The sequence below is a fragment of the Pteropus alecto genome, unplaced genomic scaffold (genome assembly GCF_000325575.1).
Source record: "Pteropus alecto unplaced genomic scaffold, ASM32557v1 scaffold11, whole genome shotgun sequence".
Taxonomy (NCBI): Eukaryota; Metazoa; Chordata; class Mammalia; order Chiroptera; family Pteropodidae; genus Pteropus; species Pteropus alecto.
The window spans coordinates 11,397,775-11,413,145 of NW_006431956.1; the positions used below are offsets into that span (position 1 = coordinate 11,397,775).

Genomic DNA, 15,371 nt, shown 5'->3' on the forward strand with positions numbered 1-15,371 from the left:
CCCTGAAACCTTTCAAATAAATTGGCAGTCAATTGAAAGCAGGTCTCAAAATCAGCTCAAGGTCAAGAATATTTTGTAGAATAATCCCTTCGTTGACATGCTGACAATATGTTTGATATCATATGAAAGAAGCTGCTAAGATCACACATTGCTGATGTTCCTCTGGTTTTCTTTAACTCTCTTCAGCTCTGGTGGGTCAGAAATTGCGGTTGCCTGTTTGATCTCTCCTTTGTATTTTACCTGTGGAGGATAAATAAGAATTTTAATAGAGAACAGAATGGTCTCCACCCATATACCACAGAGGATAAACCTCAGAATTAACTCTATCTTTTTATACATTTTTTTTCCATCGTAGATATGCATCGACCTTCCTGTTCGTGTTTACCCCTGGATTCTGATTCGTCGGATTTGGCAAGCGCGAGTGTTGGCTGTGCTTCTCAAAATGAGCTTTTAATAAACAATTTGTTGTTCCATAGCAAAACTAGCTGCAAAAATTCCAAGACGGAAAGTAGTGAAATTATAAGGGGAAAACACGTCGGAATGAAATCATTATAAGAGAATAACAGCGAGGTTGCCATGGCAACCTGGGAAGGCCACTGGCCCTCTTGATGACCCTGGGGCTTCCATCTTCAAAAAAAGCTAAAGAGAAGGGAGTGGGGGGCATGGAAGAAAAAAGTTGAAAGGCTTAAGAAGTACAAACTGCCAGTTATAAAAATAGTCACGGGGATGTAAAGTACAGCACAGAGAACATAGTCAACAGCGTTGTAATAACTATGTAAGCTTCAGATAGGTGGGTACGGGACTTATCATGGTGCTCATTTCATAAGTTCTATAAATGTCTAATCACTATGTTGTACACCTGAAACCAACATAATACTGTATGTCAACTACAAATTTAAAATTAATTCATTTTTAAAATTCTCAAAAACTGGGAAATCTGTCTCATTCTCCAAGACTCTTGTGGTTACAGGACAGGGAATTCTAATAGTGGAAATCCCAGCTGAAATTTTACATATGTTGTTTCCTTATTTTATATTCTGCTTCCTCATTATTGTTATTTTTATTTTTATAGGGTCTCTGTGAGTGTGAGGCCAAGATGGTTTTGTTTTTTTACACTTGATGGATAGTGGAATACTTAGCATGCATCGAGAGCTTAATAAATATCTGCCGAATAAATAAATAGATTAGGACAAAGAAAAATGAAAGCAAAAAAAGAAGCTAAAAATTTCTTACTCTCACCACCTTCCAGGGATATTAAAAGGACAAAGCAGTGCTCACCCCAAATTTCTCCTCCACCTGGGAGAACTCACTCAAATAAATTACAAAGTCTTTCAAAGTTATCTTTTGTAAGAAGAAGGCTACTGTTTATATTGATAAAAGTTCCATAAAAGGATCAGACAATGGAAAAAATTATTATGGTAGGGGCATCTTTGAAAAGATTTCTGAATTCCTGGAAGCTTGGGTTCAAATCCCTTATAAATTGTGGAGTCCCAGCATGTCCTCTGACCTCCCTGAGACACAGACTAGCCAGAGAAATAAATTGTGCCAACCTCATGGTAAGACACTTAGTACAGGGTCCGTATCAGCGGTACCTCATGATGGCCAACTATCATTGCTTTATTAGCGACAGATTATTGAACAATCGAATAATGTTTTCTGTTTTACTCATGAGGCCCCCTGCCCTGACAGCATGTCGTAGAACCCCAATCAAGCCAGGTCTTCTTTTGCCCTGTTCCAATAGGTAATTTTTTCTGAGATTCATAACAGATCCACTGTTCTCCAGGTCCTTAACTATATGGAGTTTTAGAGATTTACCAATAAATTATGAGGTCCATGAGGACAGAAACTGGGTCTTATCCATCTTTGTGTACCAGTGATCAGGAAAATGTCTGGCATGTTGGGCTACTTAACGAAGATTTCCTGAATAAACAAACATGGCTAAATTATAGCAAGACAGTCCTCACTCTCCTGGGCTCACATGAGAGGGCCACAGTTTGTGTCCTTTTATATACGATTAGGAAAAGGACCATCTGCTATAGAGGTTTCAAAGCTTTCCAGAGAGTGTTTTGAAGAGTAAAATAGGTAATGTTTGGTAAAATATGAGAAAACAGAAATAACTTGCCGGACTCAGCTGCTCTTGGTTCCTCTTCACTCTCTCTATCTCTGGTGTCACGCTCACTGGGGTTGCCCTGTAGCTTGGCTCTTTGTACTGGAGCTGGGAGACAAGGTACAAGGCCGTATGAGGTTATGGAAAGGACATGTGGACCCATGTACTGGAATACATTAGAAGAAATGTACACAGCTCCAGAGCACTCATTAGTTAAAATTTTCATTAGGATTTAAGAGTGAGATGCGTATCGCTAAGAGATGTTATCATACTGATCCCAGACTAAGCTTTTTCTTATCCAAATGTTTTGAATTCCACCCTTGGTTGTTTGTTACTCTTCCAATTGTATCATGTATTCGATCTCATCAGTATTTAATCATAATAAATGATCCTTTCTGGGAATTTGTTTCTTCGTAGCACTAAAGCAACATTTATTAAATTACTATTTTATATTTAGAAAGAATAATTCTGCATTCTTATCATTAGAAAGCAGGGCAGTACCAGGGCTATGCTTGCACCTCAGTGATGTACGGTCACGGTACAAAGGAATCCTGAACGTCAAAGTTTCCTTCTTTGCACCCTTCCTACATGGGAAGGACCAGCCCGCTGACCTCCTGCATGGAGGGGCCCTTTCTTAGCCTGGGGATCAGACCCATCATTTGTGGTCAGCTTCCTCGGCCGTTCTGCAACACCTCAGGAAATAAATAAGCATCCCACCCAGAGGAAAAGAAAGGTATGCCTGCCAATTAAATTTTTGACAGGCAAAAGTAAAACTCAAGGTTAAAATCCCATTATACTGAACTCCACAGGAACAGTCTCAGTGATTTTTTTTTTTTTTCTTCAGAATTTAAATTTAGCATTAGGGAACTTCTTTTCCAAGAAATCACCAAGCTTGAGATTTTCACCCTTAGTAGTGAACGAGCAAGTGAAGAGGTGTTGGATAAGCTCGGAAAAATAAGTGAAAAAGGGACAGGCCCTCTCCCATGATATGAGACTTTCTTTGTGCCATGGTATGTAGTTTCTGAGTTCAGGCAGATTTTGTGTCTGGGAAAATCGTCTGAGTAAAAGTGGGGAAAGGTCCAGTGTAATCTGTATTTACAGCAACATAGAAGGAGATTGCTCTGGGCGGAGCTCAGAGGGATAAAATCTATAGAACAGCATTACTGAATTAGAGAGGCTATTGCAGCCACTCTCTAGTGGATATAAGTTTGGGGACATAAATTTAATATGGAGACTGTTCATACCTTGCATTCATCTATTTACAAACTTGCTAAGTGCTTTACAGGCGATATCTCACTGCATACTCTAGTCCCTGTGTTATGAGTGAGGAAATTGAGGCCCAGAGAAGTTGGTGGCTTATGAAGGTTATACAAGTAAGGTCTGGAGCTGGGATCGAACCACCTGGCCGGGGTCCACGCTCGTCCCCACTATTCCGGTGTTACTCAGATTTCCACCATTTGCACAGCACTTACCATATGCCATGCCAGATATCACCTGTGCTGCCATTTATAGTACATTTTTTCGCCTAATTAACTCACTATTATTTTCAAATAAAGTTACTTTTAAGGGAGTGTTAAGTTTCTATGATAAACTGAAAACTAATAACCCTTCTTTTTGAACAAGAGACACGTAAGACAATTTAATCGCTAAGTCAAAACCTGATCACTGGCAGGCCACTTAACAGTACTGGGACCCTGCGAGACTCCCAACTGCCTCCTGGTGACCTAGATCACTTCTCTCTCCACTGTCATTTCGTGCCACCCTTCACCCCAGGTGCCCATCACACTAAACCTTCCCCTCCTAGAATAAGCCTTGCATGCTGGACATACTCAGTTTCTCCTGCCAGGAAGGCCCTTCCTCACAAAATCCACCCCAAGCCTTTACTAATTCTTTAAGATCTAGCTCAAAGGTTACTCCTTCTCCAAGGGTTTTCCTCTCTCTCACCGACACAGCTTCCCTTCTCTGCATTTCCACGACACTGCGCAGGAGGAATTACTTATTATTAAATGAGATATTGCATGTAAAGTACTCAAAAGCACAGTAAACACCCAATAAATATTAGTTTTTGTTATAACACTTAAACAATGCATCATCGTTATGTATTTTCATGTCTCTTTCTCCTAGAAACCTTGAGAACCTTCACAGCCCCTGACCTTAGGGTATACTCACTCATTTGAATTCCCCCAAGAATACAGTAGGAATTCAATAACGTGTTTTTTAAAAAGCAAATGTATGTGAAGCATTGAGCGAGGGATGATGAAAAACATAAAGATGTGTGAAGTCTTATCTCTACCTTTCAAGAAATGGCCCTCCTGCAATGGTATTCATTATAATGGGACATCACCTGTCCAAATGGCATGCCCTCACTGTGTGGTGCCAGCCAGTAAAATAGAAAACAATACTTAGAGAAATATGATCACACATTGCTGATGTTCTTCTGATTTTCTTTAACTCTCTTTAGCTCCGGAGGATCAGAAATGGCTGTTGCATGTTTTATCTCTTCTTTGTATTTCACCTGCATAATTTGTTAAAACAAAATAATGTGAGTTTTATTCAACCAAAGGCTTATAGAACAGTTAAGAATTCTTTATTTGCATAATTGAATATTTATTATTCCAACATTAATTTTCCTTTAATGAGAACACAATTTTTTATTTTATCTGATACTTTCAGGATTCCTTTATATACAGTGCAAATAAGCCTATATCTATTTACCTATCCATCCTCGTAAGAGTTTTTTTTTTAATTAAACTAAGCAAGTGTTGCTTATGAAAATGTTTTATCAGTAAGCACATGCACAAAAATACCTTGGAAATTATGTTAAGTAATATAATAATTTATTATTTTCTATCCAAACTGCAGTTTCTATTTGTTAACATGTTAATTAAAATTTACCATGTATTTAAAGGCAAACATCAAAATGAGTCAGCTACACAGTCTAGGAAACACTGCTTATCTGACTGATAGCACTCAAATAATCCAGAATAAGGAAAAAATTAAAGTGGCTACAATAAAAGAAGCAAAAGGGAGATGGAGGGATGTACTAAATTAAGCAAAGGTCACTGTTTCGTGATCACTATAGAGAAGCCAGTGGCAGAACGAAAGTCAGAAAGTATCTTCTCTCCACACAGTCGCATTATATAAAGCCAGCCTGTGTCCAGTCATCGACTTCACCCAAAAGCTCCTCCTCTAAATTTATTTAGAGGAACATCAACTCAACAAATGGTAATGCCAGCACACAGTGAGACATGGGACACAAAACAGCTCTTTAACTTACAAAATGATTAGCGATGCCCTTATATCACGTGATATTTTAATGTCTAAAATTTGTGGAAGATTGGATTCAGGAAAAAGGACACACATATGTATTTACATGTATGAAAACAAAGGCTAGACTTAAGAGGCACACAATTGAAATTGAGCAAAGATTTGAATCTACACAAAACATATTTTAGAAATCACTTGGTAATGTTTAAAATGATTAAAGCTGAAATCTATGCTGACAGTCAACAAAAGCGGCACCTAAATATCTCAGATGTCATGTATGTCTCAGTATCTGTAGATTTAATATAAGTAATAATGCCAATATTAGTTTGGATCCAAAAAAGTTAAATTGAGAGTATAAGATTCAAAAATAGCTCTTAGAGAAAGCTAATAGCTAAGAGGCTTGTACTCTGGAGGTAGAAAATGTCGAGATCTTTAAATGTTAGAGAATCGTATCTTGGTTTGACAGATCTAGCTAATCTTGAAAGGGCAATTTTCCATTTGAATACTAAGCAAGAGTTTATGGCCCAACCACACAGAGACACAGAACTATGAATTTATTGTTTGCCGCAAGAGGAAATGATATACTGTACTACTTTGTGCGATTTTCCTCGAGTGAGAAGTTATACATGATTAAAGATGAACAGTTTTGTTTTCCGTAGGACTCTAAACTAATCAAAATGGCACAGTCATTTCACTGTAGGCAATAGAGCTGCACACTACAGAACATTTATAATACCATATTCCAGTACACAGACGGTACGTTTCGAATATTATCATTTGAAAGCAAAGGAAACAAAACATTTTACACTTCTCTGCCAAACGAATTCCTCTCCTAGACCTGAGCATCACCGGAGACAGGCTCTCACCACGGTAGATTGGAACACATCTATATAGCCTCATCATTAGACCCTTCTCCTCTGCTTTCTGCAGGAGATCGCTTCATTCATGCTACAGGGATTTTATTACACTCGTATTCTGTACAATTTCTGCAAATTCATTTTGAAGCATGTTTTACTACAGTATTACCTTGCCTTTCCTAAAGTTTCTCCACAAATGCCAGTGCACGCTAATATTCTAAGGATGCCACGTTAACTATCAGAGTTCCTGACAGGTGAGTCAAATCAAGGCAGTTCTACCGGGATTACTTAAAAAAGGCTCTGCCTTCAAGGTGAAGGTAAAGAGAAAGGTCAAGAAGGGGATTTAAGGAAAGAACCCTTTTGATTTCCTTGACAAGAAACTGAATACATTACATGTACATTGGAGAATACCTGTTGAGGTGAGGATAGCAATAAGCCATTGTAAATGTCAGGCATTGAATGGAGAGGTTATACTCTTAGCATTAAGCATCCCCTCTACTCTTCCCCCTGGCTCAAAGGGAATTGAGTTACAAATTGTAGTGAAGGTGTATGTTTCTTTGCTGGAAACCGGAAGAAGTAGAAAGCAAATGGAGCCTTTGAAACCTTCTCTTAAACCACCGAATAAATGTTCTAGGCCTTTAATCATTTTTCCAGGGTAAAATTACTTTCTCCCAAGTTGTGGAGTAGGATTGGGATTTACCTTTTCTCTGAAAAATTTAATACGGTTAAAATTCTGTTTGAAAAGATAAAATCTAATCTTAAACTTTGTTACTGCACCATTCAAGTGATTTACCTCATGCACTATGATATATCAAGATGAGGCCCCGCCTTAGGATCATGAGGAACAAGGCTAGTTTTCCTTCTGAAAGTTAGAACTTTGATATTTGATGAAATAGCACGTGAACAAAGTGAAAAATAAAAGAAAAAGGCAGCCAGTTTAGTAAAGAATGGAAAACATTCATCCAACTTATTTTTGCTTTTGGAAAGGATAATTAATGCCATAAAGAACTCAAATATTCTGCTGACTTTTCTTCACTCATTCAATGTCTGGAGTATCTTTTACTGCTGTGCCTACTCCTACTTCTTTCTGATAAAATACCTTTATTATGAGAGAAAGAAAAGAGTAATTATACGCTTATTAGAATTTGAGTCCTAGATTAGATTCTTATTAAAGAAAGATAACTTCCCAGGTCTTAAAGTAATGTGAACACAGATTCTACTTATGAGCATCAATGTTACATTAATCAATTAAGTAATCCATTATGAGAATAAATGTCCAACTTTGTTTCATATGCCATAATCTTACAAGTAATAACCCTCTCATGCATGTTCCAGGGCAGTGGTCCCCAATCTTGTTGGCACCAGGGACTGGTGCTCCTATGAGACTAATGCCTAATGATCTGAAGTGGAGCTGAGGCGGTGATGCTAGCGCTGGAGAGCGCGGCAAATACAGATGAAGCTTCACTCACCTCCTTCTGTGTGACCTGGTTCCTAACAGGCCACGGACCTGTACCAGTCCCCTCTCCAGGGGTTAGGGATCCCTATTCTAGGGCATGCCTGGTATCTTATGTGGCTACAGATTATTTGCTCTAAGAATATGTTAGAAAGCTTCTTCAAATATGAATGTCACATGGATATTTAAGAAAAAAACAACGTGCATATTATAAAAGCTAACTAAATGGTTATCATTTAATTCAAAAACAGCATGAAATTTTAAGCAAGTGATATTCTCCCAACACAAAGATGCCCTCATTCTCTTCAAAGAAAATATTAGATCTATCATCAACATCAACATAACTCAGCCTACTTTCCTCATCTTCCACTTATTCGTTATTCTACAACTCTCCGCCTCCACCAGCATCCGCCCCTTTCAAACACAAAGCAAAGCAAAAGAGCCCTACAGAAAAACAGAATAATTATAAGGAAGTCGTGAGGACAGAACTACTCCTTCAGTCTGTGGTAATCCTGTGGGCCCTGGTTGGGGTGTAAGAGATGTTTTCTTCCGAAAGCTGGAAATCTGGAACATGACAGAATCACAGGAGGTAAAGGCCAAAGCAGCCTTTTTCTCTGACCCTGTCTTCCAACGAGACTCCATTTCTCAGCAGAGCCCGACCACGAAGACCTGCCCAGCACACCGTGAGGGTCAGCGCTTGCCAATTCATTAGAAAGTAGAAAATATACTAGAAGTCTTCAGGTGTGCTGAGACATTTTGATGAGACATTTGCTTAACTACTAAATGAGTTAATTCTACATTAAATGCTGGCTGTATGGCGAATTTTCACAATTTTAGAATTCGAATTCATTTATCTATTAAACACAGACCTAATCTTTCAATTAATGATGCTGATGTAACTCCTATACCTCAAAATAAAAATGTGGAAGTTTAGGAATTGGTTATAAACTAATAAATTCCTAGATATATTTTCAGTGTAAATAATCAATGAAAAGGAAAGAAATCAGTTCATACGACTATTTGTGTCTTCACAGTAAAATCTGTTTGGATGATCCATTCCTCTTTCCTGAGTGAAATTTAAAAATTCAGTTAAAAATAACTACAGCTTGTACCAATGAAGAAAGTTTGAATTTGTAATTCTAAAGCAATCATGATAAAGTATAATTTGCAAGAATATTTGGCATTCTTATTAAAGAAATAAAAATAATACATTTAATAGGAAATTCAAGCAATATAGCAAACAAAAACAAAAACAGAAAAATGCTCTCCTCACAAACTAAAACCTCAGTGAGGCCACCGAAAAAAAATAATGGCTACTTACTGCACTAATGTTTCGTTGAGTTGTCTTAATTCTCTGAATTTCGGGAGTATCTGCCACAGTAGAATAGTTAGAGAGCATCTTCTCTGCTTCATCTTTATACTTTTTCTAGAAATAGAAACAGTTACTCTGTGTGCGTGCATGCACACGCGTGCATAGGTGTACGTGTGAGAAAGGCAAGAGACAGAGAGAAAATGATAACGATAGTACTTCTGATTCTACCATACCACATGGCTGTAAATTACATCTCATGATTCAAAGCGGTTGTTGATGCAACAGCAAAAATAAAGGGACTATGCAAACACAGCAGCCTCACCTCTGCTCAGACAGTCGTTCCCAGCGCAGTGCATCCCACAGCCTTGGGAGAGCTTGACCTCTATGGCGCTCTGTGTTTCCACAGGCTGTCCTATCCCTGCTCAGTCTCCCCGCAGCTCCTGCGAGTAACCTGGCTCTCTATACCTACTTGTTTTCACGCTTCTGGATTTATGCTCTGCTTCTTATTTCAGAAAAAGATGTATTTGATTAAGGGAAAGGTACAAGTATTTTTGTGGTTGAGATAAAAATCTCAGTGTTTTTTTTTTTATCTACTAAATGTACTGTTATGACACCTGGACAATGCCTTCTGCTAGTACCAGCACTCACATAATACTCATTCTGTAACAGGTACTGCTCTAAATATTGAACACACATTAGATCATTTAGTTATCCCCACAAGTCAATATTATCATTACTCCCTCTTACAGATGGGGAAACTGAGTCATTCACTAAGAAGTGTCAAAACTAGGATTTAAAATCAGGCACTGTGACTCCAAAATCAGTAATGTTAAGCATATGGCATACCGTTACTTGTTGAGAAAGGTAATTATTATTCCCGTTGAAATGCACCACAGTGTCATTATATCCTCTTAAGAATTCCACTGTATCCAAAATATTATATTTCCTTAAAATTAGATGTATCTTGTGTCACACTCAAAAAATCAACTGTTAAGTCAAAGCAGGAATTCTGACAGCTCAGCCATCACTTCCTCTGAGAAGCCTTTACTTCCCTTACTTTCTGATTGTGTATATCATGGTTTATAATACTCTCTTTGTATGGTTATTCAATTACTAGATTAGCCTATAGCTCCCCAAGGTCAAAACCGTATCTAATTTTGCATTTAAATGGGTGCTCAGGACATATTTGCTGAATGAATGAATGAGTTTGGAATTCTTGAGATAGCAACTTCTCTCCACTGACTAAAATGGCCATTTGTCTATTTTATGTATTTATCTAGGATATTAGTTTAGCTGATATAGTTAGCACCAATTTCAAGTTCACGTGCCACCCTGAGACACTAAGGACAGATGAACATGCACTTCAGGACCATGCCAACTGCTGTGTCATCCAAGGAATATAAGAAGCAGACAACTGCTTTGACATTTGACTCTGCCATCTTAAAACTCACGTTTCGAACCAATATATGTTTAGATCCCTTGCTTATGTTTTAAACAGATTTTTAACAAATTTAGTCAAATTTTCTCAAAAGTTATTTTCAGCATAGACCCATTATCCAAATTTAATTCCTTAGTATTCTATAATCATTTTATTTTTTTTCATTTCTCTTTACTATTTTTTCCATTGGGATTCATTCTTTTCCATGTAAATTTCACAGCAAAGAAATTTTTCTCTAGTAAACTTTTTGCCCAAATCATATTTTACTTCTTCCACTAAATATTTTCTTTTGTGGTCATTCTTTCTCCCATATCCAGTTTTTTCTAGAGGACATGTAACACGTATTTGGCAGACTGCATTTTACCAAGAAAACTTCGTTCTTCATATTCACTCTTATCTTACACGTTGTGTAGTTTTATTCACTCTTAGTTTTAGTTGGAACTGATTACTTTAATGATAATATTTATCATAAAATGGATAAAGGACAACTCACTTGTAATCTTGTTTCTGTAGTGTGAACATTAAAACGTCAAGTGTGCAACAGAGTTTAAAGAAAAAGGTCAAAACGTCCTTGGACTCCAAACAGGGGGCCTCAGCAGAGAAGCTGTGACATTGAATAATGTCTGTTGCATTGAATTTGCAGCGCTTGTCCCTCTCATGAGTGAGCTTAATTAACTTTGGCCAGTGGTTCCTTTGTAATAGAGTGCACTGACTTTGAATACAGTGCACTCAAAAAGGTATCAATCATAGAAATGCACAAAACACATGGTGACCGGGTATTAGAATACATCATTCTGAGCATCTTCATTCTCTTACCAACCTGGCTATAGATTTCAGATGCCCTCTTGGCTCGAAGCATATCTGGAATGTCCATGCTCACTTGCATTCCTTTCCCTTTGATTTCATTTTCTAAGTCTTTCTTATATTCTTTCTAAAAGAGCAGAAAATGATCATCAGAGCTTTGCTTAACCTTCCATAGAATGGAGATATTTATGTGTCTGAATCTCAAAGCCACCCATGTAGAAATACCACTTATATTCTTTCTATATACCATTCAATGCGTTTGTTTTAAACGTCACACGTCATTCATTTCTTACCTCACTAGCCATTTCCGATGCTTTCTTAGCTCTCTGGATATCGAGCGTGTCTGTGCTCACCTGCATGCCCTTCCCTTTAATTTCAGTCTCCAGATCTCTTTTATAGTCTTTCTAGAGAAAATAAAACATGGAATTAGGGCTCTAAAATAATCTAAAAAACTTGATGTCATTGCAACATCAGGATCGCGATACTGGACCTTTATTTCTTTTATTTCCATAGAACTATAGAGTTTTAACTTGTGGTAGAAACATCACTAGGAATGACTTATTGATAAGAAATCAGGAGGCTTTTTCTTACTAACCTGAATTAAAGGAAACAGAGTTAGTCCAGGGAAAAATTTTGTATTTCAAAGGGATAAAATTGATCAATCGTAGGTTAATGTATAATTCGGTTGATGAATATCAATAAAATGAGATTGTAAAATTGTAGCTTTTCGCTTTGTAGTGAATAATTGCTGGTTGCCTGCCTGGAATGTGACCCCTCTTTTGCTTTCATTAGCTCTCTAATTTAACTACTGGGCATCTTACTGTTCCCTCATTCTAAACCACTCAGCTAGGGTAAGACTACCCAGGTCTGTGGGCCCTGTGAGATTCAAATCGGTCCTCATACCCCATCCCTGGCCCTTCATGACTGGTTGAGGGATAGGTGCATTCATTTTCCACACAAGATATCAAGAGATTTTCTTTTCCTTCTGGACATGAATGGAGAAGAAAGCTCCTGGCTCCAGTGCCAGGAGCGGCTGGATGCCTCTTTGCAAACAGGAGAAGAAAGCCTGCCTAAGAACTGAAAGACAGAAACTAAAACCAAATTACACTGTTTGAGTCCTAGATCAAGCCGTGTCTAAGAATTTCTCTGCTGTTTGGCAGAAAAATAATAAATTATTGGCTATTTTGAGCCAGCTTGAGTTGGATTATCCGTTACTTTAAAAAAGTGTCAAAATTACACACACATACAAATGTCTTAAGCAGCTCTTGTCACATTTTAAAACTACTAATTATAAAATTCAGCAAACTCTACAGTTATAATTGTACATGCTATTCTTCAATGAAAAGTTTTATTAAAAGAAAAAAACTACTGACAATATCTAATTATATTTCCTCCAAAACAGTTATTTCCCATTGTGTTGACATGCTCTAGATTTGTAGATTATTTCTTTCAAAGTAAATGTTGCCTTGCTTATTTGTGATGTTCTAAATTTAGAGAAGTTGTAGACAAAACTCAATTTTACAGAAATACTATATTTTCCCCCTATTTTCTGCTCATAAATCTGCCTATTTTCACTGAAGTAGATTCTCAGTTTCACTTTTTTGAATAAAAGTCCAAATAATAATATTTAACTTTCAAAAGAATAACATTCAATTATTACTATGTCTGTAAAAAAGCTCCAAGTTTTTAGTAAGCCTCTTAAGGCCCCAAAACAAAATACTTCATTCAAAGGACGATATATGTAGGAACTAAAGCAGCCATCATAGACAGCCACCAAGATCCCAGGGTGAAAGTATGTCATTTAATTTTCCAGTATGAAGTTCCAAATCTAAGAGCATTCTGAAGCCCATAAATAAGACTACATAGGACACAAAGCGCATCAGTTACTTACTGATGCATACTAAAACACCCTAAAACTTAGATGGCTTTTAACAACATGATGACATCTACGTTTCAAGGGCGAACTCCAGTACCCACTTCCTTTTAGAGCCTCTGTCTGTCTCATGTTTGCTAATGCCATTGGCTAAAGAAAACCAGAGTCAAGCCCATAGTTACTAGAAGGTTTGACATTCATGTAAAAATATACCATATTGACTCTACCTTGGACTTTGTTCATCTATGTCACCATAATAAATAAAATAAATAAATAAATAAACTTTCTACTATGGCAAAGTCCCAAATTCTAGTTGAAAAGGATTTGAAAGCCTGTCAATGGGGCAAATGGGACGTGGCTATGATTATATGCAAATGAAAATTTTGGATTACAAGATAATAGCATCACCAAAATTAGCTTGGGCTCCATATAATCACAGTACAGCTAACTTCTCCAGGCCTGTTTTTCCCCTAGGTTCTTAATAACTAAACTTACTCCATTTTCTTAGCATGTGGTCCCAAGGTACACAGAGAAATCTAAATCAGAATCTTGTCCAATTAAACTAATCTATTACCATAATAAAGAAAGGTGTGACATTCCAACTTTTTGTAAAATATGTTGGAGAAGCCTGTTTTTAGGTAAAAGTGTGAAATACAGAATTTCTGTTCTTTCCACATTCTTTTCTCCGGTGACAGGATACTTTCTTTTGGCTTCAACTCTCAGTTCCATGAGGATGATTTTGAAAACTCTTCCCCAGCCTCAAATTCCCCACCCACACCCCTATGCTCCGATCTAGTACCTTGAACTGACACTGGATGTCACCCCCTCCTCACAAAAATGAAAAAATTTGGAGATTTATGAGTAGTAATTTGATAGTTACTGTGTAGTCAGTCACTCGGAAGCCCAAGGAGGCCAGCGTAAGAAAGTACTATTAAATCTAAGCAATGAATAACAAGAAAGGGCAAAAAGAACCAACCATGCGAAGACCGGTGGGGGAGGACTTTTGCAAAGACAGCAGAGCTGAACAGATACCCTAAAACCTGCAGGGCACAGACTGGAAGGCTGCAAGGCTGGAGCACAGTGATCGAGGGGAGAAGATGAGTAAGAGGCAGGTTTTGAACACGAGAACATGGAGTATGGCGTCGATGCTGGACGTGACTAGAAAGTTTTAAGTCGAGGGAGTGGGGTGGGTAACATAATTTAATTCTTCAAGGATTGTTCTGGCTGCTGGGCAGAGAATGGGTACAAAGAGGACAATATTGGAAGCAGAATTCTGGTTAGGAAGCTATTGTAATGGTCCACGTGATCGAGATGGTAGCTTGGACTAGGGTGGGGAGAAGAAGGTGAGTTTAGGGAACCATCATTGGGGGTGGAGTCAATAAAACTTGTTGAGAAGAGGAATGAAAGTGACTTCTGGGATTTCAATGATGCCATTTGTGAAGATGGGGATGGAAGAGCGAAGCAGATCCGAGGAAAAATTGAGGGTTCTGATTTTGGCAAGTAATGTTGACTCCCTGTTACAATACACTGTAGATGCCTATGAGACAATGAAAGCTACATGGTTGTGTATTCACATCCAGGTTCTGGAATACCTCATTTTTCTGTAAGAATTAGGTATAACTAACCATATGAAGTGACATGGAAAAGGGTCTGTAATATGAAGTGAGAAAAGGAAGCACAAAACAAAGTTCTTATTATTTAAGTTTTTTAAGTCTGTGTACAAATGTACGTTTATCTATATATACACAAACAAAGATCTGGAAGGTTCTCCAACAAATTTATAACAATGGTTATCTCTCAAGAGGAGAACAGAATTAGGGCCGAGTGAAGGAGGTTTTTAAGTGCTCGTTCAGCATGTATCCCCCGCTGCCATTTCTAAATGGAATCCCTATTGGTCAAGAATTCTATGCCATCCCCAGCTTCTTTATCTAAACCCATTAGGGCCATCCCATTCCCCTGGCCAGTACCTAAACCTGGGCATAGAGACAGATATCAACACAGCAGCAACTCCTCGGCAGTTCGTCAGCTACCTCCGTCCTCCAGACATCCTGGGTGGGAGTCAAGCCTGAGCCAGCTCTTCCTAACTGCAAGTGTCATTTTATAGCTGTCAGAGAACCCCACTGAAGTCTTCCCCCAGTCAGCCTTGAAATAAATAAGTGGCACTCCTTAACCTGCACCCCATTTTTCTCTACATATGCTTCTGACAAAATCGTCTCTTCCCCATACTCTCCACCCCACTTACCCTTTCATATTCTTAAAA

General features: G+C 37.9%; 1 protein-coding gene across 1 annotated transcript in view; it reads right to left on the minus strand.

Moving 5' to 3' along the window:
- NEBL (nebulette) overlaps nt 1–15,371 on the minus strand; it is a 150,834-nt gene that overhangs the window by 40,687 nt on the left and 94,776 nt on the right. The window contains exons 17-22 of the mRNA XM_025043398.1: nt 11,532–11,642; nt 11,255–11,365; nt 9,006–9,110; nt 4,530–4,622; nt 2,123–2,215; nt 148–240 (exon numbers count right to left, since the gene is read on the minus strand). Of these exons, the coding sequence (XP_024899166.1) occupies nt 148–240; nt 2,123–2,215; nt 4,530–4,622; nt 9,006–9,110; nt 11,255–11,365; nt 11,532–11,642 (606 nt within the window). The remainder of the gene's footprint in view (nt 1–147; nt 241–2,122; nt 2,216–4,529; nt 4,623–9,005; nt 9,111–11,254; nt 11,366–11,531; nt 11,643–15,371) is intronic.